This window comes from Falco rusticolus, chromosome 11, assembly GCF_015220075.1.
Source record: "Falco rusticolus isolate bFalRus1 chromosome 11, bFalRus1.pri, whole genome shotgun sequence".
In the NCBI taxonomy this organism is placed as follows: Eukaryota; Metazoa; Chordata; class Aves; order Falconiformes; family Falconidae; genus Falco; species Falco rusticolus.
In genome coordinates this window covers 3,595,990-3,621,166 of record NC_051197.1, presented here as the reverse complement: position 1 = coordinate 3,621,166, position 25,177 = coordinate 3,595,990, and the positions used below count along the sequence as shown (strand labels likewise).

At 41.6% G+C, this 25,177-nt stretch overlaps 2 protein-coding genes across 5 annotated transcripts in view; one reads left to right on the top strand and one right to left on the bottom strand.

Moving 5' to 3' along the window:
- The window catches only part of PATJ (PATJ crumbs cell polarity complex component), a 157,147-nt gene extending 133,345 nt beyond the window's left edge, over window positions 1–23,802 (top strand). For 3 of the 4 annotated variants that reach the window (XM_037404756.1, XM_037404757.1, XM_037404758.1), the window contains exons 35-45: window positions 2,571–2,654; window positions 4,621–4,814; window positions 6,622–6,769; window positions 7,899–7,985; window positions 10,825–10,942; window positions 12,433–12,473; window positions 12,760–12,882; window positions 13,991–14,095; window positions 17,542–17,645; window positions 19,353–19,476; window positions 20,988–23,802. In XM_037404756.1, the coding sequence (XP_037260653.1) occupies window positions 2,571–2,654; window positions 4,621–4,814; window positions 6,622–6,769; window positions 7,899–7,985; window positions 10,825–10,942; window positions 12,433–12,473; window positions 12,760–12,882; window positions 13,991–14,095; window positions 17,542–17,645; window positions 19,353–19,476; window positions 20,988–21,134 (1,275 nt within the window). In that variant the 3' untranslated portion in view covers window positions 21,135–23,802. The remainder of the gene's footprint in view (window positions 1–2,570; window positions 2,655–4,620; window positions 4,815–6,621; window positions 6,770–7,898; window positions 7,986–10,824; window positions 10,943–12,432; window positions 12,474–12,759; window positions 12,883–13,990; window positions 14,096–17,541; window positions 17,646–19,352; window positions 19,477–20,987) is intronic. The other variant, XM_037404759.1, reaches the window with a different exon arrangement.
- Window position 23,803: 1 nt separating this feature from the next.
- KANK4 (KN motif and ankyrin repeat domains 4) overlaps window positions 23,804–25,177 on the bottom strand; it is a 44,133-nt gene continuing 42,759 nt past the window's right edge. The window contains exon 15 of the mRNA XM_037404761.1: window positions 23,804–24,532. The gene's annotated coding sequence lies outside the window, so the exon portion shown is untranslated. The remainder of the gene's footprint in view (window positions 24,533–25,177) is intronic.

Sequence of the window (25,177 nt, the reverse complement as noted above, 5' to 3'; positions counted from 1 at the left end):
GATTCATTCTGGTTTAAATTGATTTGATACACTTGATTCAACTACACTAAGATAGTTAAGAAAAACAGTGCTTTGGCAAGTCAGCAAGGTGTTTCCTTCTTCGGGGTAGGCATAAACTGAACAGGAATGTACCTTTTCATGCCATATATATTTCTAGTTCTAGGTCTGGCTTCTAACACATGCAGGAACCACAGTGTAATACTGGATTGTTGCCTTTTTAAATAGATGATGCAGATTATTCAAACTGATAACATTTGGTGGTTCCTGAATCTGACCTTTAGGTATGTGCAGTTTTACATTTAATAATGCATTACTAGGAGAAGCTGGTAACTGCAGTTTGTTGACCATTTTTAAAGCGACTGCAGATGGAAAACAAACTTAAAGAAATGTGATTGAAAGCCCCTTGCTCAGAGGTTAGGAAATGTCACATTAGATACAGTCTGAAAGTGTTTGATTTGACCACTTGTGTACATGCCCAGTCTGCTGTTACATGGTCATATTGCTGTTTTTTCTACCAAACCTCATGTTCATCCACTGCCCTAGTGTGTCCTCGTTGAATGATGCTGTCTGAACAAGCTGGTTGATATTTTGTGTTATCTCACTGGCCGCTTCTAAATGCCTTCCTTTGTAAAGCGTTTAAAAAACTAAAAGTGAAGTGTGCTGTGGAAGTTCTAAACCACAGACTCAGCTTTTTGTCAAAGTTACCCGTGATCAGCCTCAGGTGAAAAAATATACATCACTGTCACCCTCCTGGCTTTTACCCAGGCAAAAGTCTGTTGTATTGACTTAGAGTTACATGATCATTTTTAAAACAAAGGTAACCCCCCAAACCCCCCCCACAACAGCCAAAACCCCACAACTGAGAGAAGATCTAAGACACATAGCAGAGGATTTCGGCAATGCTGCTGAGATGGACATGCATGATACTCTGTTCCCCTGGCAATAGCTGCTTCAGTTATTTCAAGAAAACCCTGCAGCTGCCAGTGGGGTGTATATATATATAATTTTTTTTTAATCAGATTGTTCTTTTGATTTTCTTAATTACCTTGGTACACAGCTCATAGTATTTTGCCTTCATTTATGTAGATTGAAATCTTTTTTCCTCCATCTGGGATGTTTGTATCAGTTGTAATCCATTTGTGATTAAAATCCTTCAGGCTTTTTTCAGTGATTGGTGTATATGTATCAAAGGGAAAGCCTGTGACAGTGGTGCTGTGCTCCAGCAGCAGCGGAGTGGCTGTAGGTACAAGTCCACATCATTAAATAAGGTGTAGTGGGAATGAAAGAGAATAATGTGCTCAATGTTGTCTTGATCAGAGCGTTAGCTTAAGGGCATTTGAGTTTTCTTTCTGTTCAACATGCACCATGTGTGCTGGGAAAGGACTGCCAGGCAACATGGAGGGGGGGGTAGTTAACTTGGTGATGAGAGATGTAGTATCTAACAGTGTTTTCAAAACATGAAGGTACTTTGTTCTACCCCAGCAGCTATTTCCTGCTCCTGCTCCAGGAAGGCGGTGCACAGCGGGGCTCACACGCTGCTGACCTCGCTGCCTTTTGTTGCAAATGCTGCGGAAAGTCTCCTCTTTGACTTGTACATCAAACCGGTGAAGGAGCTTCACAACCGTAGCTGTTTTGGAGGCTATATTTGTCTGAGAACGGGTTATCCGATACCTACATGTCTAATTGAAAATCACCACATATTTATCCAGAACCATTTTAGAGTTTGTAGTAAAGCCGGTTCTGCTCTGAGGCTGGGTGTTTGCTGGTGACATTGGAGAGGGGAGGGGGAGCACATTTTGCACAGTGAAGTGTCCCATCCTGCTAGCTGTCAGGACTGTGGCTGAAGTGCTGTAGCAGGATGTTCACCTATTTGTTTCAGGAGGGGAAAAAAAGAAACAAACCAGAACAATGCAAAGGGAAAGCACCAGCAAGAGAACAGTATGTTCTTTGTAGTGCTTTTTCTTTGGGGACATCTATTGCTGGCAATAAGATTAAATCACTGAAACCTTCCCTGAAGCTACATCTGCCACTGCCTACATTTTCCAACCTCAGTAATAAACTAACATTTGCCATTGTTCGTTTCTTCTGGATTTCATTTCTTACAGATTTAACCAGCGCTATTTACCACAAGGCATTCAGTTCTTGCTTAAAGCTGAGATCTATGCCAAGTCCCTAAAAATATTCATAGCTCCAAAGAATCTGGTTTTAAATAATATCATAAAAAGTAGACTATATTAATACAACGGTTCACACTGAGTTCACATACTGCTGATGCCAATGTATAAAAATGATGGAAGCCTAAGAAGCTCTAGACAAGACTACCCTGAAGTGGTGAACAAAATCCTTTTTACCTTTTTACTGTCTGTCTGTGTTTTGATTACAGGGGTAATTTTCTTATCCCAAAATATTTAACAAAAAAAAAAAAAAATCTGTGTAACAGTCTTGCTTATCCTGACATGGCGCGCTGTACCTTTTTACTGTGGAGCGGTAGGCTGTGAGAGACAGGTCATGGCTGCCACTTTGCAGGCTGTTTGGGAGGGAGGATTCATGCCACCCCCTTCTTCCCGCAGGATGCCATAGTGATCCATGAAGTTTATGAAGAAGGGGCAGCAGCCCGAGATGGCAGGCTTTGGGCTGGCGACCAGATTCTGGAGGTAAAGTCTCTGTGTGTGTGTGCTTGCTTATGTCTTTGTCATGTATACTTGTATTCAACACAGTGCAGATTTGTTGTAGGGGAAAGAAAGATCATTGAGTAGAATCTGTGTTTGAAGCTTCTTTTCTGTCACTAAGAACGTCCTGACAAATTCATATTTCCTTATATATTCATATAAGCTGAAGGTACAAATTGAGAATATATTAAATTTAATTGAGCAAGGCAGTTCTCGAATTACATAGTTCAGCTGTCATGTCCAATAGCTCAGTATTATTCATCTGTTTAATCTTTCATTTGGAGGCCTGCGCTACCGCCGCCGCTCAAGTATCTCTGCGTTGCCTGCAAACGAAGTGCTGAGCTGGGCAAACACAGGGTGGGAAGGCGAGGGTGGCTGCAGCATCGCTGTGAGCATCCCTGCTGAAAAACAGTGCCCGCCCGTGGCGTAGCTGGGGGAGCTACCTTCTCCTTCAGGCCACAGTTCATAAAACTGGTGAACACACAGAATTATTTCTCTGAATAAATGTAGTGTTTTTCCTGCAGACAAGCATGGAAATCGAGGAGGGAAAGGGTTAAGAAAGAAGTGTTGGTCTGCAAATGAAACGAGTCAGGCAGGGGTTCAGCAGCTGCTTGCAGTGTCTTGCTGTCAGATCAGGACAAATTCCCAGCATGGCCATTAAGGTTTTGGTGTGTAGGGTTAGAAAAATAGCAAGGGGTGCTTGGGGAGTTGTCTTTACAGCTCTTGCACTGAAAATATTTTTTTTAGCGTTAAGGCCGAATGTTATTTTCATTTTATAAATAACTGTGTATTAACAGAGCACAATAATTAGGGGATAAAAATGGGGAAGGTTAATTAATTCTTCTCTGGCCAAACAGGAAAGTGCTAATGTTTGTGTGCCATAATATTGTTATTATTTCAGCTTTTAAAAGTTGTACTAATGAATCAAAAAGATTACTCTGAATTAGTTTCAGATTAGTATGATAAAGTACACATAGATGCCTGTGTCAAGAAAAGAATACTGATGCAGTATACAAATAAATGTGTGCAGAACTGGTACAAAAGAAGAATTGTTATAGATTAGGCTTAATTACCTTAACATAAAATTAAGTATGACTATAAGTTTGCATATCTTGAAATACTGAGAAATTTTTTCACTGCATTAAAACTTACTATGTTATGTAAATGGATTAACATTGTATTGTTATTCAGTTACAGTTCATGATGCTTCCTAAAGAGACTTCAAAAATATTTAAGCATTGATATTAAGAAATAAAAGATGATTTTGTCAACAGAATATTGGCAACACCCTAAAGGGTGTCTGTGGATTAATCTTGGCAAAATTAGGAGATTAATTTCAGGTTGCAATATGTTTTTTTTATTACTTGAACATCCAATGAGAACTTCATGTTCTATCTGATATGACTAAAATGCTAAAACATTTTCAGGTTATCATAAGAGAAATGTAATTGAGTGCTTCAGGAACGGTCTTGTGTGCCATCTATTGGAACAAAGCAAAATAACTATTTAATGTGTCCTGCCTGGGCTTTGCCATTGCCATTTGCTAATGTTTCTGATTCCTTCTGCCTTTGGCTTGGTGGTGTTGCAGAGCCAGAGGAGAAGGAATCTGAGCAGTAAGAGATACAGGAAGCTCAAAGAAGCACATCTCACTTTTTGGTTGTAAGAAAGAAGGAGTCTTTGAGGTTTTAGCGTGTGAAAAGAAGGGAAGAACACCCACAAAACTTATACGCCAAAATGTTTTGATTATTGTGATTTATTCTAGGCAGTGGCGCAAAGCACCAAACTCATACTCTGTAGGAGATCCAGGAGCTCGGCCCTCTGGAAATGAGAGCACTAAATTAGAGTGCCGAGGGGTGTCAATTTGACAAATCTGTGCTGTCACACAGGGGTAGGGTGTGATGAAAAGATCATTTATACATGTCATTTGGAAAGAAAACACTGATTATTTCAGGTGAATGGGATCGATCTCCGAAATGCCAGCCATGAAGAAGCTATCACTGCACTGAGACAGACGCCTCAGAAGGTGCAGCTGGTTGTTTATAGAGATGAAGCACATTACAAAGATGAAGAAAACTTAGAGATTTTCTATGTAGATATACAAAAGAAAACAGGCCGAGGACTGGGGCTCAGCATAGCTGGAAAACGGTAAGAGTGTCTCTCTGATAGGACCACACTTAAAATGAGAAATATTTTGCTTTTTGCCCTGTGAACAACTGTAGCCATTAAATGGAATATGAAATAAAACAAGACTGTAAGGAACAGAATTTGGTATCTAAAGATCTTCAAGGCTGCCATGGGGCTGTGATCTTGGCTGCTCTTTCAGGATATCACCACACTGGTGTAACAAAGGCAGCTACTGCCTGGGAGAGCTCCTAGCATGCAGTGCAAAGCAGGTGTCTCACTTGGAGTGAGTGTGGCCAGTGGGCATGTGAACTGGGAGCTCACTGTTCTGATGGCTTCAGTGTAGCTTGTCTGGGGCTTGGAGGCCCTAACCATGGCTTTTCTGATTTCAGAATGGGGGGAGATACCTTCCTATTTTCAAATACCAGGATATGCTTTTGAAAATGGATTTGCAAGTTAGATCTAGCTCTGACTCCGGTTCAAAGGGACCAGTGTCAGTGGAAGATGAGAGGCTGGGTTAGACCTAAATCCTGAACAGTATCAGAGTGACTGTACGATACTGTAGACAGCAGTTGTGTGAGTACAGAGCAGAATCTGAGATACGATGGTAGGTAACAGCTGCTTAATAAAATGTGACTTTTTACTGATATATTTCTAAACCATTGCTACTAGATCATTTGAACCAGAGCACTGATAGATTTAATCTTTCATTGCTAGCAGAGATTTATGGCATGATACTGGCGAGCACTTGTTCAGTGTTAGTGCGTAAGAGTCATGTCGTTGTTCTTCTGTATTGCCAAACAAAATTTATTTTCTCAATTACAAATCATCGTGTCATTATCCTGACTGCGTATGGTCAGTAAAGTTTCCACAGCAGTTTTTTACAAGAGTGGCAATGTTTAACCCAGGTGTTGCGAGCAGATTGCGGGTTGGGTAATTAATTTAGCTTATGTAAATTACCCTACAGATGGTAATCGCAGTCTGCAGCCCTCCCGCGTTTGCTTCTGTGCAAAACTTTCTGTACTATTGCTAAGTGCTTCACTTGTAGGGATTTCCACTTCAGAGCCCAGCTTCTGAAGTCGATTAAATGATACCCAGGTGTAATTCAGGTTGTGAAGTGTTGTCTCCTTCAGGGTGAAGGATGCCAAATACCAAATCTTGGCCTTGCAGCTGGCACCAGCTCACACCATAGCAAGCCTCGGGAGCTGGGGCCAGCACAGAGGGGTCTGCAGCCTCTGGGAGGGGACTCCGCCACGAGGAGGCTGGAGCTGATAAATAAATACATTCCCCTTCGTCTGCATGGCTTGCTGCTCTCACAAGCCTCACTGCCCGCTGCAGGCAGACAGCCACAAAGCTGGATTTTCTGCTGCATAACTTGTGTGCAAACTGTAAAAGTCTTTTCTGCAGACCTCCCTGTTCTTCTGTTGAGGGCCTCCAGGCTTCTAGAAAGAAACTGAGCAGACCCTTTAGGGGGAATATAGGAAAAAGTATCTGAGGCTGCATAATTCATTTCAGGCACATCAGGAGATAGTTTAACTCCATCTTAGACCGATCCTTTGCTTTTTATTAATTCAAGTGGTATTTTTCATGAATCTTTATGGATCATACAGTCAGAACAAATGGTTCAAGGGGAAAGACAGCCTTAAATATAGCAAGACATGCCTTGGTTTTAAAACTTGTAGATTTTTTTTACGTGGTTGAGTGGGGCGTAAAACTAGTTCTTCCTCTGCTCACAGGTTTCTTTTAATGTCTCTTAAATGCAAGTAATCTAAATTGGTCTCCCAAAGAATATTGGATTGTGTAATTAGCCATATGCTTCTTGCATTGTTAGAAATGGAAGTGGAGTGTTTATCTCTGACATTGTTAAAGGAGGAGCTGCAGACCTAGATGGAAGATTAATTCAAGGAGATCAGATTTTGTCTGTAAATGGAGAGGATATGAGAAATGCCTCACAGGAGGCTGTTGCCACTATACTTAAGGTGAGTACGTAATACATTTATGATACTGAATTGCAGTTACTGATACTATGCGAGGTAATTATCCTGAAATGCTATTTACACATACACAGGATAGCTCAAACTGATCACCAAGACAGAAATTTCATCTGAAATACCTTTTGTAGATTCATTTAAAATCACTTCACCACTTATTTCTAAAAGTCAGATGATACAAAGTGGGAAAACAGACACATGTAGCATTTAGGCATTTATTTGAAAACACAACTGTCTATTCATATGTTAGAAAAATATTTGGAAACCCGAGAGGCTTGCATATCAGAAATAAAATGCCTTTGGCTTTGCTGTACTGACCTGCAGCTATAAAATGGCAGCTTAAATCCGTTTCAGCACAGCTTTCCATCTTACAGGCTGAAATTGTAGTCTGGGAGAAGTTGCCTTTTTCCATTAAAAAGCACGTGGCTTCTTGAGTCGGAGGAGAGAGCAGGGGATGGCCTGGCTGCAAGTGCCTGATGTTAGCTCCTCCGTATGTTTCCCAGCCCTGGCAGCCTGTACCAAGGTTGAAAGGACAGGTGGAAGAGATGCTGCAGACCCGTTTCTATTCAAAACTGCATCTGGAGACAAGGGCTTTTTCCTTGCCATCACCACTAGTGTTTCTGCATACGATTTCTTTTGTTCTTGAAGGAAAAGGCTAATTATTTCCTTGCTTTTTCCATTTGGGCTTGATACTTGGCCAAAAGTTTACCTATTTAAGAATTGGAAATCTGCAATACAAGAGTATATTATTAAATTGAATCCATATGTGTTAAATTCACCTTTTTCTGCAGCATTTTTACTCTGAAGTTTTTTTCATGGGTATTGTGTGTGGCAAATGTCTGTTAAAAGTCGAGGACTTTCTATTTATTATTACTAATTGGCCCATCTACAGTTTGCCAGTAGGAAGATTCATACTGACTTCAGCAGCCAGGATAAACCTAAATCCAGGGATGGGCACTTTTTGTATTGTCTAAATACAAATGTTAATGTTTTGAGCATTCCTTGTGGTTTTCTGCATGGAGTTATGGTGCTGAATATAAACATAATTCTCTCCAGGAGAGCGTGAAATATTGTAAGTCTGCTTAAATGCTGTACATGATGGTTTTTTTTTTCCAAGTGTGCCCAAGGCCTAGTGCATCTTGAGCTTGGGAGATTGCGAGCTGGATCATGGCTGTCATCACGGAAAACATCGCAAAACAGTCAGGTTAGTGACAAATTCATGTGTATAAAATGGAGCTGTGAAGGGCAGGGCAGGGCATGGGACAATGCACAGGCATGCACGTGAGGCTCTGTCCTTCCATAGACACTTACTGCTGAGGATGTGCAACAACATTTACTGCAATAATTTTGTGTACTGAATTGCAAAGTAAGTGTCATGCTAAAATGCTGATTAAGTAGAAGAACTACTTAATGTATTTTTTTTGCTTAAGGAGTGTCTTCCTGAGACACACCAAAAGTATGTAATATCTTTCTCAAATGATGATGCCCAGAAATTTTTTTTTGGATCTGCAAAGAATGCTGAACATATTTTCTGCAGCTGTTTTGTCAATCAAAATGAGTTAATGAAACTGAACTGTATCTTTGCCTATCTTATGGCAGAACCACATGAGATCTGCATTCCTCTCAAAGAAAACACAGAACAATTTCCTGCTTCACTTGCTTTTTACCTGAAGCGAGGACAACAATTCATTTTTCAATCAGTGCAGGGCTTTTCCCCCTCTCCCTGCGTCCCCCAATCAGCTCAGACACTGATACCATTAGTATTAAAGTCTGAGTATTGCAAGGGAGAAGAGCAAGGCAAGATGACTCTAGAAAACTTTTTTTAATGGATTTTCCTTCCAAAGACTGACTGCTTTGCCATTATGTTCAAGTCCCCAAGAGAGACAACTCTGGTTCACAGCAGTGCTATTGCCATGGCATATTTTGACCCCTCTGTGCACAAGGGCAGCTCTCAGGGACGGGGGGGACATTGCCTGCACACCTCCCTCTCACACTGTGTGAGCAGACAGGAGAGGCTGCACACTGGTGGGATCCAGCCCAGCCTCCACAAATGCTAAAAGAAGGGTTTGGTTTTGGAAACAGAGGGGAGGACCCGCAGGAGGCTTAGCAGGGATGTGGGTTAAAGCAGGAATGCTTTTAAGGAGGTCAGTAAGAGGGAGGTTTGTCCTTGATATCATGCATGAACAACCCAAAAAGGATGCCAAAATCATGGTCACGTGGTGTGATTTCTTAACTTTCTAAAGGCCAGCAGTGATCCAGCCTGCTGTCTGGGCGGGTAAGTTATCAGGGAGGGCTAAAGCCATGCAGGAGCAGCTGGGCTAAGCCCAGCTTTCAAAATAATGACTAAATAACATTGGAGAAACATCTGCATGCATGCAGCAGGCAAGGAGAAATGAAATAACAGAGTAAAATTATACTGTTTGCATTACATAAAGACAACACTCTTCAGTATTACTTCTTTTTGGTCATTGTATCAACAGCTAGCCTAAGCAAAAGCAATGTAATCAAAAAGTGACAGTTAAAAATTATCCACCCAGTTTTACTATGTAAAACTCATAGCTGAAGAGAAGCAAAATGCCATAGTATCTAATGCTACTCTAGGTAAAAAATCAGATCAAACAATGTCGTCCCTCTTTCTTTGTAGCATAAGAGGCTTTTGCAGGAACCTGGTAATCTCTCTATTTCTTCTAACACAAGAAATCTTAATTACTGTTCTTAATGCAGAGTCATTTGGGAGCCTTGATCTCCCTGCTCCTAAGTGACTTGGTGATTTTGAAAACTGAATAAATATTTCTCAGTAAAACCATTCCAAAAGTTGTAAAAACCTTGGCAAATAATACAGCAAATCAGCTTGAATGATTTGCACAACTGCAAGCCATGTTTTAGAAGCTGCTGGCCAAGAGCATCCAGAACTTTTGTCCTCACTTGGCTTTTTTCTTGGTCTGTTGCATACCTTTAATGGTAGAAGTATAAGCCTTGTGGTGCAGGACAGTGATTTCTTTCACGTGCGTTGCAAATTATGTTAACTGACCCATGAATTGGCAACTAGAGGTGGAAATTGTGTTCTGCCTGTTGTTCGTCACTGACAGCTGCACACTGGTCGGTTAGAATAAATGCTGCCAGAGCTTTTGATTCACCGCCTAATGCATTTAGAGGGAGAAAGCTCTGTTGTGGATGAAGAAGTATAGACCAGATCTTTGTTTTGTGTAAGGCAGTTTAGTTGAAAAGGTCTGGCCCTCAGTGAAACCTGTTGTTCAGATGCACTTCTAAATTGATAATTACGTTTCCTCGAGGGACAGTCTGAAGTTAAAGCCAGGTGCAGAGACAGGGAAAAGGAGGGCTGGAAATGGGCAGCCAAGAATTGGTAACATGCACAAGCAGCCATCTTTGGAGGCTCTCCCTTTTGTCACCTGGCATGTTATTCTGGAGATACGAGTAGGTTCTTGGTCAAATGAAAGGAGCAGGGTCAATTACGGGACCTTATAATCAGACAATATATTTGGCTAAAATAACAAAGCCTGTAGATTACTGCCGTGTAACAAGATGGGTGTTAGTGTTGTGCCCACCTTGTGTGAGAGGAGCTGCTGTGTCCTGCTGGGTGCCTCACGTGTGCTTATCATGCCTGTGGGGTGGGTGTATCATGGGAAAGATGCCCACAAGCTTTAGCAGCAGCCATCGTCTTCCCTTCTCGTCAGGTTTGAGACATACTGGGAATAAGCAGAAGAGGTGGTTAATCCTTCTTCCTTATGCCCTCTAGAGCAGAGATGAACAACGTACTGACATACACAAGGTGTGCACATTAAGGGTGTAAAGTGCAATGTGTAGTACTGGGAGCAGTGCTATGGGAGTGCCCACAGCCTGGGGACAGATTTTGGTAGGTTCCCCTTTTGGAAACAAAGTTGGAGGGGTTTGCACTTGCGTGGCCAATGTGGTATTTCCAGCCTGGTTGGCACAGAGCACAGCTGCACCCATGTGTTGCAGGAACTGGTTTAAAATTAACATTTGGGATTGACTCACAGGTTTTGATTTATTTTTAACTTTAGGCAAGCCAGCACAGTGTCCACAGCCACTTCCACCCTGCGCTTGCTCCGGTCCTCTCTACCTTACAGAATTTTGTCAGCACAAAAAGATCTTCAGCAGATGTGTCTCAGAGAAACTCAGGTATAATCTAGACAGCTGTCAGAATAGCTGTGTGTTATTTGCTTTATATTTGTGCTGGTTTAAAAACAAAACTGAATGCTTGAATCTGGTTTTCCTACTCAGCCTCCCAGAAGACGCACCACTGATGTTTTAAGACCTGAACACTTTCCAGCAGATGACATTATTTTTATGTCTACTAGTAGAGTAATGGCTCCTCTATTTAAAGTGCAGAATTCCTGTGCCCTGCTATTCCCCGATGCCCTTGTCAAAGGCTTAGCACAGGCAAGGTTCTCGCATTAGAAAGAGTTTTCTCAGGGAATAAAGCTGCCACCACTTCATTTATATGTTGCTCTTGAGTGTATAAAGGGGTGTTTTGTAATGAGAAACTCACAATGCCCGCTTTGCAATTTGCAGACTTAGCAAGTGCTAAATCTACAATCTGCAGTAGCTCGTGGAGAGCCTGCACGTTTGTGAGCTCTGACCTGCGTCAGAAGTTGGTGACCTTTAGTTGCGTCTGACCACGGGCAGAAGAAGACATCTCTTCTGCCAGTTTGCATGCATTGGAGGAGGCATGTGGCTTTTTGGGCAGCCTCCCTCATGCCATTTTGAAGGACCCTGCCTGAGAGTGCCTGTCTCCGTGCCCCAGTTCAGCATCCCCAGGGCTGGGCTTCCTGCTGCCTCAGGTCTCGCAGCACCTCCGCAGTCCTGCCTTCTGTGCTCATAGCAGTTATCTGCACAAGTACACGTGCATGGCGGTGAGAAATACTGATATGTGTTATTAAGAATCATTAACTTGAGAAAGCAACTAATTCTGCCTGCCTTCTAAAAAGTTCTTAAAATAGTTTAATTAAATCTGATAGAAATAGGAGTTGGTATAGCAGAGCCCAGAACCTGCCTACACCATCAGCTTGTTAGGCTGTTTAGTCCCAGTTCAAATGATTGCTTTGAAGTGTTGCTTTTTTATCTTTCTTTATATACATATATATATATAGAGAGAGAGAGAGTGTACTTTTGAATGTCCTATGGCTAGATATATACCAGCCAGACTTTCTGGCTGTCTATTATTTACTAATACAGCACAAATTAGAAGAGGAAGTCAATGGAACCTCAGCGGTCTCAGACTAGCCATGTGCCCTACCCTTTGTGGTAGGGACGCTGTGATTTATGAATAATAAGCCAATCTTTAATTGAGTGAAATGCACAATAGGGCTTTTCTTCAGGCCAGCAGAGTACTGCTATTCAATAGATTGCAGTGAGCAGCGGCTGCACTACAATGGGCGTCATGGTGGCATCCGTCAGCGGGAGTGATTACATCCGTATTCATCTCTGGGTGAAACAGAAATCCTGTCCTCCTCACATGAGCAGCGCTGCCTGGTTTGGCACAGGAAGGCTCTGCTTCTGCTTGGTGATAACTCTGACTAGGCAGCAAGGGACCATTGTCACCTGACAGTGTTATCTCTTAATTATATTATCTCTTAATTACAGAAGCTAATTGTTTGTTTCTTTATTAGTAGGACCAGATATGGGCCCAAGGACTGTGGAGATAACAAGGGTCAGTGAGTTATTTTCTGTCAATTTAAAAAGCTGACACTTTTAACTGAAGTTGTTAATTTTTGTAACATTCCTCAGAAGTAAAATTGCATTATTTATGTTTGCAGTAGGTTGTTGGATGTAAGCCTGTGTAACGGGACCTGGATGTGTGAGATGCATGTGTCTGTCAAACCCATCTATTTTCTCCCTGTTCCATAAATCAAATGAGTTGGTTACTCCATACCCCGAACATTAACATCTACAAGTTGCTCCAATTGCAAATGTTGTTTTATTTTGCTTTGTTTTAGGGACCAAATGATGCACTTGGTATCAGTATAGCAGGAGGGAAGGGAAGTCCACTAGGAGATATTCCCATCTTCATTGCTATGATTCAAGCCAGCGGTGTGGCTGCACGTACCCAAAGACTCAGAGTGAGTGGAGGGGTCCTCTCAATATTTCCTATTTCATCTGCCGTGTGTCCCACAGAGAAGGAGCCTCAAGCACCTGTATATGCCATCACTTTGATAATGTCTCGTAGGCTGCTTTGCCTCTTTTTATATAAAAACAAAATGAACAAAAAACCCCAAAACACAAACCTGCCCTTTCCTTCCATTTTTTAATTATATTGCATCTTGGGATACTGGCATTTGTTGCCCATATTGGAAAAAGTGACGTTACAAGAAAGAACATAAATGCATTTCCAGTGATCTTTGAGCGTATATGTTCATCCAGACCCCGGGGGGGGGCAGTAACAGGCTCTCTGGACACCACAGGCATCTTGGGGACTGCAGACTGGGTATCATTTAGAGTCCAAACAAGGTAGAAAACAGATCGGAAGTTAGTTGTTTTATCTTAAGGCCCTTAAAAAGTGATACCAAAAATAAGGCACTTATATCAGACCCACAGGATGTGTGGGTTTCCAGGAATGACCGTGGTGAACGCTTCAAGTTTTGGGGAGAGTTTCAAGGTATTATTAGTATTGAAAAGAATTTATTATGCAGATATATAGGATTGCTTTGGCCCATGAGATTCATTAGTACATGCTGCTACATTCATGCCATGTCTCTAATAGAATTGCACAATAGCACTAAGTGCCAGGGTCAATTTTTATGTATAATTTTTGTGTATAAGAAGTAGTCATCTAGGTTAATTACATTAATAACAGAAATGCCTACTTTCCTGTACTGCATTCAACGTGCATATATAGTCTGTAAGAAAGTGAACTTGTCTGCACATACAGACCCAAACAAATCCTTTCTGGGTTGGAGGACAGCATTGAAAATCTCACTCTCTCTGCAGATGGACATAGTAAAATACAAACCATCTTTGTTTCTCTGATTGCATTGTTATTTTTAAAAAACATGTATTGTACTTGCTCTGAAAATGGTAAATGATCACTAGCAATGCAGAATTCTCACAAAAGGGATCCTGCAAAAGAGAAGCATGACTGTGCAGTGCCAAGTTCACGAGGAATTTTAAGCATTCTTAATTTTAATTTTCCCTAATGCTAGTAATTTTCCATTACTGTTGTACTTTTAGGTTGGAGATCGGATTGTCAGTATTAATGGGCAACCTTTGGATGGGCTGTCTCATGCAGATGCGGTTAATCTACTAAAGAATGCTTATGGGAGCATTATCCTGCAGGTATGGTGATAAATTGAACATGCAGCTGCATGAGGGTAGATAAATGGCATTCAGAAAAAAAAAAAAACCCTAAGCATCACTGGCACAAGGCATCACAGAATTGCAGGGTGCTTGCTGATGGGAATTACACAGAATGAAAGCAAGAAATAATTTTCATTCAAAAATTCTTTATTGCCATTCATACAGGCTTGTGAGCGTGATTATATAAAAGCGTAACAAAGGGAACAAAATAACTTGTTGCTACACATGATAAATCAACAAGCTTCCAAGTTTTTTTTTTTAATTTGAAGTTAACTAGGAACAAGAAATTACCTGTGTGTGCATGTGTGTGCGTGCATGTAACTAGACTGTGACCAAACTGCCCACACTATTAATTTCCTTGTTCTTGAAAGTGGGAGAAGAAAGAAATGCTAACAACATTTAGTAAAAATGATAGCATCATCATTAAGACAGTGCTGCCTAGAATTGATTGTTCTACAGGTAATGAATAATAACACTCGAGAGAGAGAACAGTGTTGTCACTGCCGCATTTATATGCTAGCTAAAAGGAAGACATGTTCTGCCTCTTTGGTTCTAATTGCTGCTTGCCAGTATATTCATCTTCAGTTTATTTTTATGTTTATACAAAGAAATGGGAAAAATATGTGCCAGAGAGAATTCAACATACTACTCATTTGCAGAATTATTGTAACAATTGGAAAACAAGCTTAAGACATACCACTAAAATCTACTCTTAATTTTCTATATCATCACGGCATATTGGATTGGAACACATCTTGAGAGATTTTTGCAAGCTTCTTGCTTGCATTACAACACAAATGTGACTATAAAAAATGGGGAGGGGAAAGAAAAAGGAAAGAAATGAAATGAAATGATAATAAACTTAGTTTTAGACTTGCTTATTCTTTGTTTTGTCTGTCCATGAACTGCTGACCTGGTAAGTGATGAGCCAGTTCCAGAGCAGATGGTGTATTTGTGTAGTTCCATTGAAGTCAAAGGGAATACACAGATATACACCAGCTGAGAATTTTCTGTTAAATTATAGTTATCGTATTGTTACTATCGTTGAGTAATTTCACTTTTCATGTCAACAGTATTCCCTGAATAGTAAATGAAAGCTTGCTGCAGAACCCAGAATTGCTAATCTTGAAAGCTGTAATACAGCGTATTCCACCTCATCATGTATTTAAAAATATTCCTGATGAAGCATGCTGTCATTTGGTCGCTTGCATAAACAAAGAGGTTCTTCTAGAAATGTCTTGGAGTTTGTCAGTTGACGGTTTTAATTCTGCATTTTTGTTGTCTAGCTTATAATGGGTTTAATACTTTTTACAGATGTTACAGGTTTATTCTGATAGAATAGAGTCTGTTTTCCTCTGTTGCAAATCTGTTATGTGAAGGTGGGGTGTTATATTTTAATACCAGCAGAAAGTAGTGTCGATGCCCTACCACAGGCGTGGTGATATGGTACCTTACATGCTGACTACAGGTACTTCTCAATCACCAAATTGCTCTTTTTTATTAAATAATCTAAATGGAATAATCCTATTGCTGTGATAATCATGACTGATATGTCATTAAGTAATTCTGTTTATTATCAGGTTAGACCACTTCATGGCAAACTGCTTTGAAAGGTCAGATTATTGCGTTCAGTGGTGTGGAAAGGCTTATTATCAGTACGTCCTGGGAAGGATGGTAAAGGGGTTTGCAAATGCTGTTTGCAAATGGGAGATTAGGGTCTCAGGGGAACAATCATCCCTTTCGGCTGTTTTGATGCTTTGGTTTAATTTAGTTTCTTTTCTGCAGGTGTAGTAATGAGATAAGGGGAAGCTTTTTTACAAGGTTGTTGAACTCTGATATGTTCTCACTGCCAACTGAAGATTTTTGAATATAGATTTATTTTGCCCTCGTTTTATTTAACAACAAAATATGACAAATAACTGGCTGGCACTCTCCCCTACTGCAAGGGGAAGGAAAACTTAACAGTGTCTTTGGTGGCTGAGCCAGGTGCAGCTATCTTGTCTGCTGGACCCCTTCATTTAGGGCATCCAAGAACCTGAGTCCTGGGATGCAAAATTTGCATGAGAACTAATCTTCCTTCCTAGAAAATGCTACCACCCTCTTGGCTCCAAGTGATTAGAAAGAGGGAAATGTTGTTGTGGAAGGATTGTGAGCATTCATTTAAAACGGGGGATTTATATAATGGATTTTTTTATTTCGAAAAGGTACGTTTCCCTTAAGCCATGTTCACAGCAACGATTGGAAAAAGTACCTGTTAATTTTGATAAAATAAGACCATAGATAGCTAGAGGAAATACTGAAAATATACTTACTGAGTATTTCTCACTGTCTCTGAGCCGAAAACTCACGTGCTGTACAGTTAACGTCAAGCAGAGAAAAATATCTCATTACAGGGAGATGGAGTTAGTGGATAACCATGGCATGTAGTTATTAGGAAATATGTGTCCTTTCAGCTGTAAATACTTAAAATCTAAAACACTTCATCGTGGTTTCCTCAATTTTTTTCCAGAAAAAGCAATGGATTTAAAATTAGGATGCAATGAAAGGTTAAAAAAAAAAAAGCTAGAGTGGGCATTGACACTTCTGTGTTTAATATATCCCACTGGGCCTGTAAGCGGCAAGCTTTTATCCTTATGAGGCTAAACCCCTGTGAACGGCAAACCCCAGACTTCGGCATGCAAGTAACTGTTTTTCTCAATACAGCCATAGCTGGCTTTGTACCTGACCTACACAACATTGATACGGTCCAGTTAAAAAGCCAAGCAAGTTTGCGGCCCCATAACCTGTCAAAATGTCATTGACTCTATTAATTACTGTGGGGTGGTAATTCTTGATGGTTTCAGAATAATACAGGAGCCAGAACTGGGAAGTTTAAGAATCCAGTTTGTTGGATTTATGCTGGAAATTGCAGAAAAGTTGAAGCCAAGGATTAATTTCCTCCCTGCTCAGCAAACAAACCAGTCCAAGGTATTTCAGGGCCTTTGCCCCGAAGTCCCTTGGGTCTTTGTATTTTGTTAAAGGCTAAGGTGCTCTCTGTGGGAGACCTTTATTTTCAAGCGCCATCCTGGGCATACTCTTGAGACGTACCTATTTCCTTGACAAAGTAACCTCTTTCTTTGGATTATCCAGAAAGACTGATCCCTCTGCTCACCATCCGAGCGATAGTCACGCAAGGGCAAGAGAAAGCTTCAAAGCAAAGTCTGCATTAAATCCCCAGAAAGGTGGCTGCTATTAACTCTGTTATTTGAAAGTATTGAATTAGTAGGGCATTTCAGAGAGTAGGACTTGTATTTGTAATTTTCTTGGAAAAGAAAATGATCAACAATTGATTTTTCTAATGTATTGGCTATGTTCTACATAATTAGTCTGGATGTCTTTGGTGTTAAGTGAACACACATAGTATTTCACTGCATCCTTCTGTTTAGGTTGTGGCAGACACCAACATCAGTGCCATTGCTACCCAGCTGGAGAGCATGTCTGCGGGATGCAACCTGAACTCTTCGACTGAGCATCCTTCTGAAGATCCCGAGTAAGTCTGCACATAGTCTGCATAAATGAGCTGGATTTCTGTGTGCCATAGGGAAAATCCTAGGGTAGTGAAGGAGGTCTCTCCCATTGCTCTTCCCTCTAATTCTGCATCACCTTTAAAATGAAAACTGTGACTTTCTCCAAGCTGCTTATGGACTCACATCTTCACCTGGTGACCAAAATTGCTTGAGTAAATAAGCACAAAATGCATTTCCAAGCACTAGTTCTGGACATTTTTCAAAAAACATGTATCTCCTTTCTTTTCTGATGTGTTGTGCTGACATGATAGTTATGCCCTTGTCTATTGGCTTCCTTGCCTGAAAGGAGTTATGATTGTAGCAATTTGAAATAATTTGTCATTGCCAGACTAAGGCAAGAGTTGTTAAAAAGCCTGGTATCACAGGCAAATGTTTCAAAACATGACCCAGAACTTTTTTTTGTCTTTTGAATCTTTTTAGCTTTACAGTTCAAAAAAGTCTGATTAAAAAATGTTCTACTTAAAATGCTTCTGTATGGTGAATGAAAGTTAGAGATCTAGCCCTCCCATGACCATGCCTCATTCTCCATCATGTGCTTTTTAGAGCACCTTATAGCATTCCAGTTATCATTTTGAAATTCATTTGATCTTCATTTTTGGTTCATTAGCTTCATTATGTTCCTCATTTTTGTTCTTTGATTCCTTATATTTATTTTAAGGAGCTGAGATGCAAGTTGCTGCCCTACCTCAGGGGGGTTTGAGTATAAAAGTTAAGCCATTTATGCTGCATTCTCTAGTCTTACAATGTGAGATACTGTTTTTATTGCTGCTCTCAAAGGAGAATTGCTCACTTCACAAAAGGATTTGTATTCTGTTTTCATACGAAAATAGTAAGGAAATTTGAATGTGAAAATATGAAGCAGGATTAGGTGGGTGTATGCATTCATTCTGTCCTAAAGAAATGGCTAGATATTAGTCATCATAGGCTACACCTTTACATAGGTGGAAGATGCCAAACAGCTTTTGTCCACAATAATTCTTTCTAAATATGTAGAAATTACTTTTTCAAGTTTGAGATGGATTATATACATATTGAGTGCTCTGAATTCCACCAATAATCTTCCTTTGCTCAGCACAGACAGGAAAAGCCCCTGGAGAGAGTTCAGGCTCTAAGCAATGCGCTGAGCGAGGGGCTCTGGAGTCAGCCTCTGCGGTTACAGGGCACAGGGATGTAGGTCAAATACAGGTTGTTAGAACACAGCCCGAAGAGCCTGCAGTAGAGCTGAGACTATAAACACAAGTGTTCCTGGCTGCATGCTGTCTATTAGACTCATTCCTCTGAAGTCATAACATAAAATTATGCTGCAAGGAACTCATTGCAGTTGCCACTTACACAGACTAAAGATGACAGCTTGGCTGGTAAGAAAGCAAACTCTCCTTTACGTATGTGCAGTGACTGCAGATCAGGGGAGTCTCACTTCTGCATCAGAGATAAGTGCTTTTGTTGAGCTCCTTGTTAAAAATAAGTATTCTCAAAGTGAGGAGCTGAAGTGCACAGAACAGCGTTTGAACTCCGGGCTGTGCGGGACTGTGTTTCAGTGCAAGGGCAAGAGTCATGGTTTGTGACTGCATAAAGAACTTGATAGGTAAATATCTCTGTAAGTGTTCCTTCTGCATAAAGTCCCCAGAGACACACATTGCTATTCTAAGTGGTATTTATTGTGTTTTCAGAGCACCTCAGCCTAAGATTATTACTTTGGAGAAAGGCTCTGATGGACTGGGATTTAGTATTGTAGGGGGGTATGGAAGTCCCCACGGAGACCTGCCCATTTATGTCAAGACTATATTTGCCAAGGTATCTTTTTTTTGTTTGTTTTATTTTCTCCCTTTTTCTGTATTATCTTTAAAAATAAACCTAAGCTTTGGCTTGGATAATATATTATGTAGTAGAGAGCAAAATGTACTGTCTAAGTACATTGATGTAAGTGGACCCAGAACTCACAGCTGGCTTCTCAGTTTATATTACTGGTGGCTGAAACAAGTTGCTTTATCTCAGCAAAATTGCTCTGTGTACTTGGGAAACTTGGTTTTATGCATTAAAATATTTATAAGGCAGTTTTCTATCTGTAAATCTCAAAGAGCCTCCCAAGAGGTACGAAGGCATCACTTTCCCCACTGTACAGGAGAGGAGACCGTTCCTGTATCTTTGTGGCTGAGCTTCAGCTGCAGAACCAGCAATAAGCTCCTCTGCCCAGATAGTCACCTCAATGAGAAAAAAGACCAAAAGACAAAAACACCGTACCTTGTGGCTTGATAATTAATTGTTTGGCTTACACATCAGTCCTGGCTTTAGTTATTCTCCCTTGCTTCCAGCTTGTCTCTCATGCCTCTCGGTGAGTGCTCCACTCCTGTGTGCTGGAGCCACTCACAGCACAGCTGCCTCAGCCCATCTCTGACCCCGGCCCTGAGTTGCCAGGGGGGCACTTGGGCATCCCAAGTACAGAGTGGCTCAGGCCACCAAAGCTGAAGAAGAAACACAACACAGCATAGCCCCAGAATGGCCGCTAGTGTGAAGGGAGGGGTGCCCCTTTTCCCACCCATCCCCTTGCTAGAAATGTGCTCAACGTGGGCCAGTTATTAACATGGTTCAGTTCAGCTATTAACATGGGAAGATAATTATGTGTTTAAACTGATGCTTAGATTTACAAGTCTCTAGATGTAAGCACAGCTGAGAAACCCTTAATCAAAGCTAGAATACAGTGCAGTCACTGCTGGGGCCATGGAGCAGGAGTAGACACCATGAGCCAACCGCTGGGCAGGGCAGGGCTCAGGATTTAGATAAAAGAGCTGCACCGAGGCCTCTGGAGGAGAACAGCCATTACTAAAGCTCTGTGGGAGCTCCTCAGGACCTTCAATGGAGCCCTGCTCCATCCGTGACTTTGGGCAGTACCCAGGCTGTTCTGCTGCGTGAGCTCTGCATTCCTCTCCCTCCCCACATTTTAACCCATTTCTCAGCCCTGGGTGTGGAGTGCATTTACACGCTGCTTTAACAAGCCTCCCCATTATCATAAAAGCCAGGACCAGCCTTCACACCGCAGTTTTTTCAGGGATGAGTTTTCTCTTCTTCCCGAGGGTGTATCACCCACCCACAGTGCCCCAGATCTTGCAGGGTTGGATAGGCAGGGTGAGCGATGGGCAACGGTTGACGCACTCAGGGAGACTTCAGCACTGTCATTTCCCATGTTCCCCACCCAGCTACGGTGGGATTTCCAGTGCTGCATCCCTCCTCATTTCATCCATCAGCATTCTGAGAGACAGGAGGGTTCCATGCTACCAGCCGCTAATGACTCGCTTTGCTGTTTGCAGGGAGCAGCTGCGGACGATGGCAGACTGAAGCGTGGTGATCAGATTTTAGCAGTTAATGGGGAAGCTTTGGAAGGTGTTACTCATGAGCAAGCTGTAGCTATTCTGAAGCGCCAGAAAGGAACTGTAACGTTAACGGTGTTATCATGAATGTCATTGCGCTTGCAGAGATAAGTACAATTATTTTAGAACATCAGTAGAGCTATAATAATACTGTTCAGCCCTGAGCAGGATATAAAGCAAACCCTGGCAAAAATGAATCAGTATTCACCCCATTGCCAGAAAGGGTAGTGTGCATCTCGAGCTTCATTTAGCCTTCCTCATTTATCAGCCCTTCTCCCCGCCCTCCCCTACTTCTGGCGGCTTTTGAGGTTTCTCTGAACAAGTTTAATTAAGAAACTTCAAAGAACAATGTCCATTTTACTTTATTTATACATCAGTTTATCCCCACTAGTCTGAACCCCAGTTACAACTGCTGAACCTGGAATCAGTTCGCACACAAACGAGAATTTAGATCATCAACTGATCTCATCTGATGAGCAGAAATAAATGCCGAGTGACTTGTCATCTCACTCATGATTTACTTATGCTAATTGTCCTTTCAAGTATGCCAGAAAACATTAGCAATGTAATTAAATTACCACTGTTCCAAATGATGAAATATCAAATTCTCCTCTGGGAAATTATTTGTGCTCGGCACAGTAAGTCTGATAGTCAAATGTGAACTTCTCATGTTTATCTCTTTGGGTAGGTCTATGGAAGTTAGTCAGAGGTAATTACTGTGATGTGTCAATTTGCAGCCTTTAGCATGAAAAATAAACTAGGGGAAAGGGAGATTTATTTTTTTAGGCTTTTAAAATGTTTGAGCCTTTTCAGATATTTAGGCAGCATGAACAACAACAACGTATCTCGTTCTATTCTAATTGTATTTTTAAAGAAGAAACAATGTGCTGATATATGCCAGGCATGTTGCATACAAAGGCAGTTGTTGTTGTGCCAAGTTGCAGCATAATTGTTCATCCTGAAACTTTAATGAAGATAAAAAGTTTGCTTCGGCAATGTGATCCTGTAATTCTAGTAATGATTGTGAGCAGTCCCTCTGCACGTTGTCTTTAAGGCTAGATGAAGTTAATCCAAACCAGCAAACCGTTTTGCATTTCCAAAAGTCTCCCCAGGATCAGATAGTGCAGGAAGAGGCTTTCACGGATCAGCGGATGCTTCTTCCTTGGGGCTGCTGGAGTTCAGTTTTGGCTAATACCAAATAACACCAGGCAGTGGTGAGATGATCGCCGCAGAAGACTACTGTGGCAGTTCAGGATTATGTGGTCCCGGGGCTGGCTGCTGTGCCTGTCCTCCCCAGGGCAGAGCTTGCAGAAGGGGATCCCTCAGCCCACTCCAGTGAGTCAGGTGGCTCAGTCGAAGCCCCTGGCTGTTTTTTCGGTTTAAGTTAAGCAAGGTGAAAGTGTGCTGAAGCCCGCGAGGAGCCTTCCCAAGGCCTGTCCTGCTTTGTGCAGTGGGGGTGGGATGCAGGAACGTTTAGCCAGAAGTTAGCAACTTCGTTCCGTGTCACAACCATTCCTGCAGTGATTATATGACTGTGGCCGTAGTGATTTAGCAAATGAATTTGGCAGGCAGATTAATGGCAATGCAAGTCGTTGTGGTTTAATCTTCCTATCCAGAGGAACAGTAGGGTTTTAGAGGAAGAAGCCCAGTCTGATTTGGACTATTTGGTGTAATTTGTAATGATGATGGGAGAAATGAAAGGGGGGGGGTGTGTCGAAATTGGCTGCTTGTTTTATGTGAAAAATCCCTGCAATTAAACAGAAAGAAGATTGAAAATCTGCGGTATAACTGAGTAGTGTGGGGTTTGTGTTAAAGGTAGTGTTGTTAGGTATGGTATAGCTAGAGTGGGTATTTCCCCATTTTATGTAGGAGAACAGGTACTGAAGTGAGATGAGCTACGCTGAAACAAGCAAGCTGTGATTAGCTCTAATTGAAACAGTTTTCCTTACTTTACTGAAAAGTTTTCGTAGGTAATCACAAAGTGCATTTAGCCTGCTGGAGCCATTAGTTGGTATTTCATCAACAGTGCCTGGAAGAGACCTCACATTTCCAGTGGCTTCTCACTGCACTATTTGATTTGCCAAGGGAGGTGTTAGTGGAACGTTGATTGTAGACGCACAGAAATATGTCCAGATGTAGCGAACTGGAGAGGTTTTAACAAACTGTGTTTGGTTGCAGAAGTATCCAGGGTATGCAGAAGTTAAAGGCGGGTAGGTGAAGGAGGTACACTCAGAAATAGTGTATGGAATTCATGAACAAAATGTAATGATTCCTCTGTCTGATTATGTTTTTATAACTGTTGCATTCCTACTTTAAGATGTTGCCACATTTAATCTATGAAGTTTTACGTGGCTATTTATTAGCCTATTATGCACATACTGTTCATATACGTAAAGAATAGAATTTATGGGCTGAGATATTTTGCACTTCTTATTGCTCAGAATGAGAGAGAACATTTTCTGCTTCTTGTAATTTGCACTTTGTGTGTTGAATATATTACTGCCAAGAGTTATATTGCAACTAATAGATAAACCAGTGACCATGCAGAGAAGCGTGTGCTGTATGTGCAGGACCAAGTTAGATAATTAAATCTGCATTACGCTTGTCTGGGTTGAGGTGTTCTGGTTTGTTTAAAACTTTATTTCTGTGCAAGGGAAAAAGTAATTAAACCTCCTGATTGTATGTTTATGTATATCAGTAAAATGAGACATTTTATGACTTCAAAGATTCTAAATAAAGTTCGGTTACATAAGTAGTTCTGTATTTTTATTTTTTATTTAAGTCACTGTTAAAATCTGTTGCATGAGATGTCTTTGTTTGCTATCCCAAGTAGGGCTTGTGACTGCCCTTCTCAGGCAGCAGGAGCGGCAGTCACTGTAGGAGTGATGGAAGGCTGCGGTGACAGCTGGCTGTGGTGACAGCCAGCCGAGGCTCTGTATCCAGGTAGAAGGATTGACCCCGAGTGAGATAGTCACAGGGAGCCTCCCTGTGCACATCTGCCCTCCGGCGGAAAGATACAGCCACCCACTGAGGTGGCTCCAGCCTGGTAAGTAGTTTTTAATCAGGGGAATGCCACCAAAAATGGTTTGGTTGAGAGACCAAGAATCTGGTGCAGGGGCAGCAAAACCGAGGGATGAAGACACAGGTGCCAAGTGGCTGTTATTGTGCCAGGAGAAATCAAAACCAACACAAAGGATGCTTGCAGGAGGAGCATCTCTACCATAGGCCTCTCGCAGCCCTTCAGAGGTGCCATTCACCACCATTCTGCTCGTATGTACCAGTGGGAAAGGGGCCTCTGCCTTGGTTTGAGGACTCAGCTGTCAGAGCCTTTTCTTTCAGAAGGACCACATGCTGTCCACAGTCCCTCCATCAGCTTCCTCACCTGGAGAGACAGGGAGTAGCCTGCCGTTTGCAGTGACACCATCAAGGACATTCTTGACATCACCAGGAACCATCTTAGAGCTGTTCGCCTTTCTTGGCTAAATCTGCAAAGGAAAAGGCAAGTTATACCTATGTTTAGACTTCTTCCAAAGGCTGGGATTGAGGTACTGTAAGTTTTTTGTGCCCTCCCCACCACGTGAGCATGCCAGGGAGCAAAGTCTGTCCAGGCATGATCCCCACTGCCAAGCACGACTGAGCTCCTGAAGCGCCCGCTGGGTGCAGCCTGGGACAGTGCTCGGGCAGCGACGTGAACCGTGGCAGTGGATGGTGGGCCGGTGCGAACAGCAGGTCAGCCGCGAGGGATGAGGGGACTGTGTCATGTTATACTGCTGCATAAGGAATTGCCATAATGCCTCTAAATTCCCTGTAATTAATCAAATGGCGATTACCACCCTGGAAGTATGACATATATAGAGCCTGTTGAGGTAATATGATTATGCTGAGATGGAGCAGTTAATGTACCTTCGCCTGGAAGAACTGGAATGAATTAATTTAACATTACACATGTATAAAACATTAGTTTTTACAGTTGTGCTGAGCATTGATATATAATTCCATTATCATCTTTCTCCACGGTTTCACACTTCCATGTCCATTATTTAGGTGTATTTACTTTCTGGTTAAACACTGTCACGGTCATTGTTTTTCCTCTTAGTAGCAATGGACATTTTGTTCTCTAACACGCAATC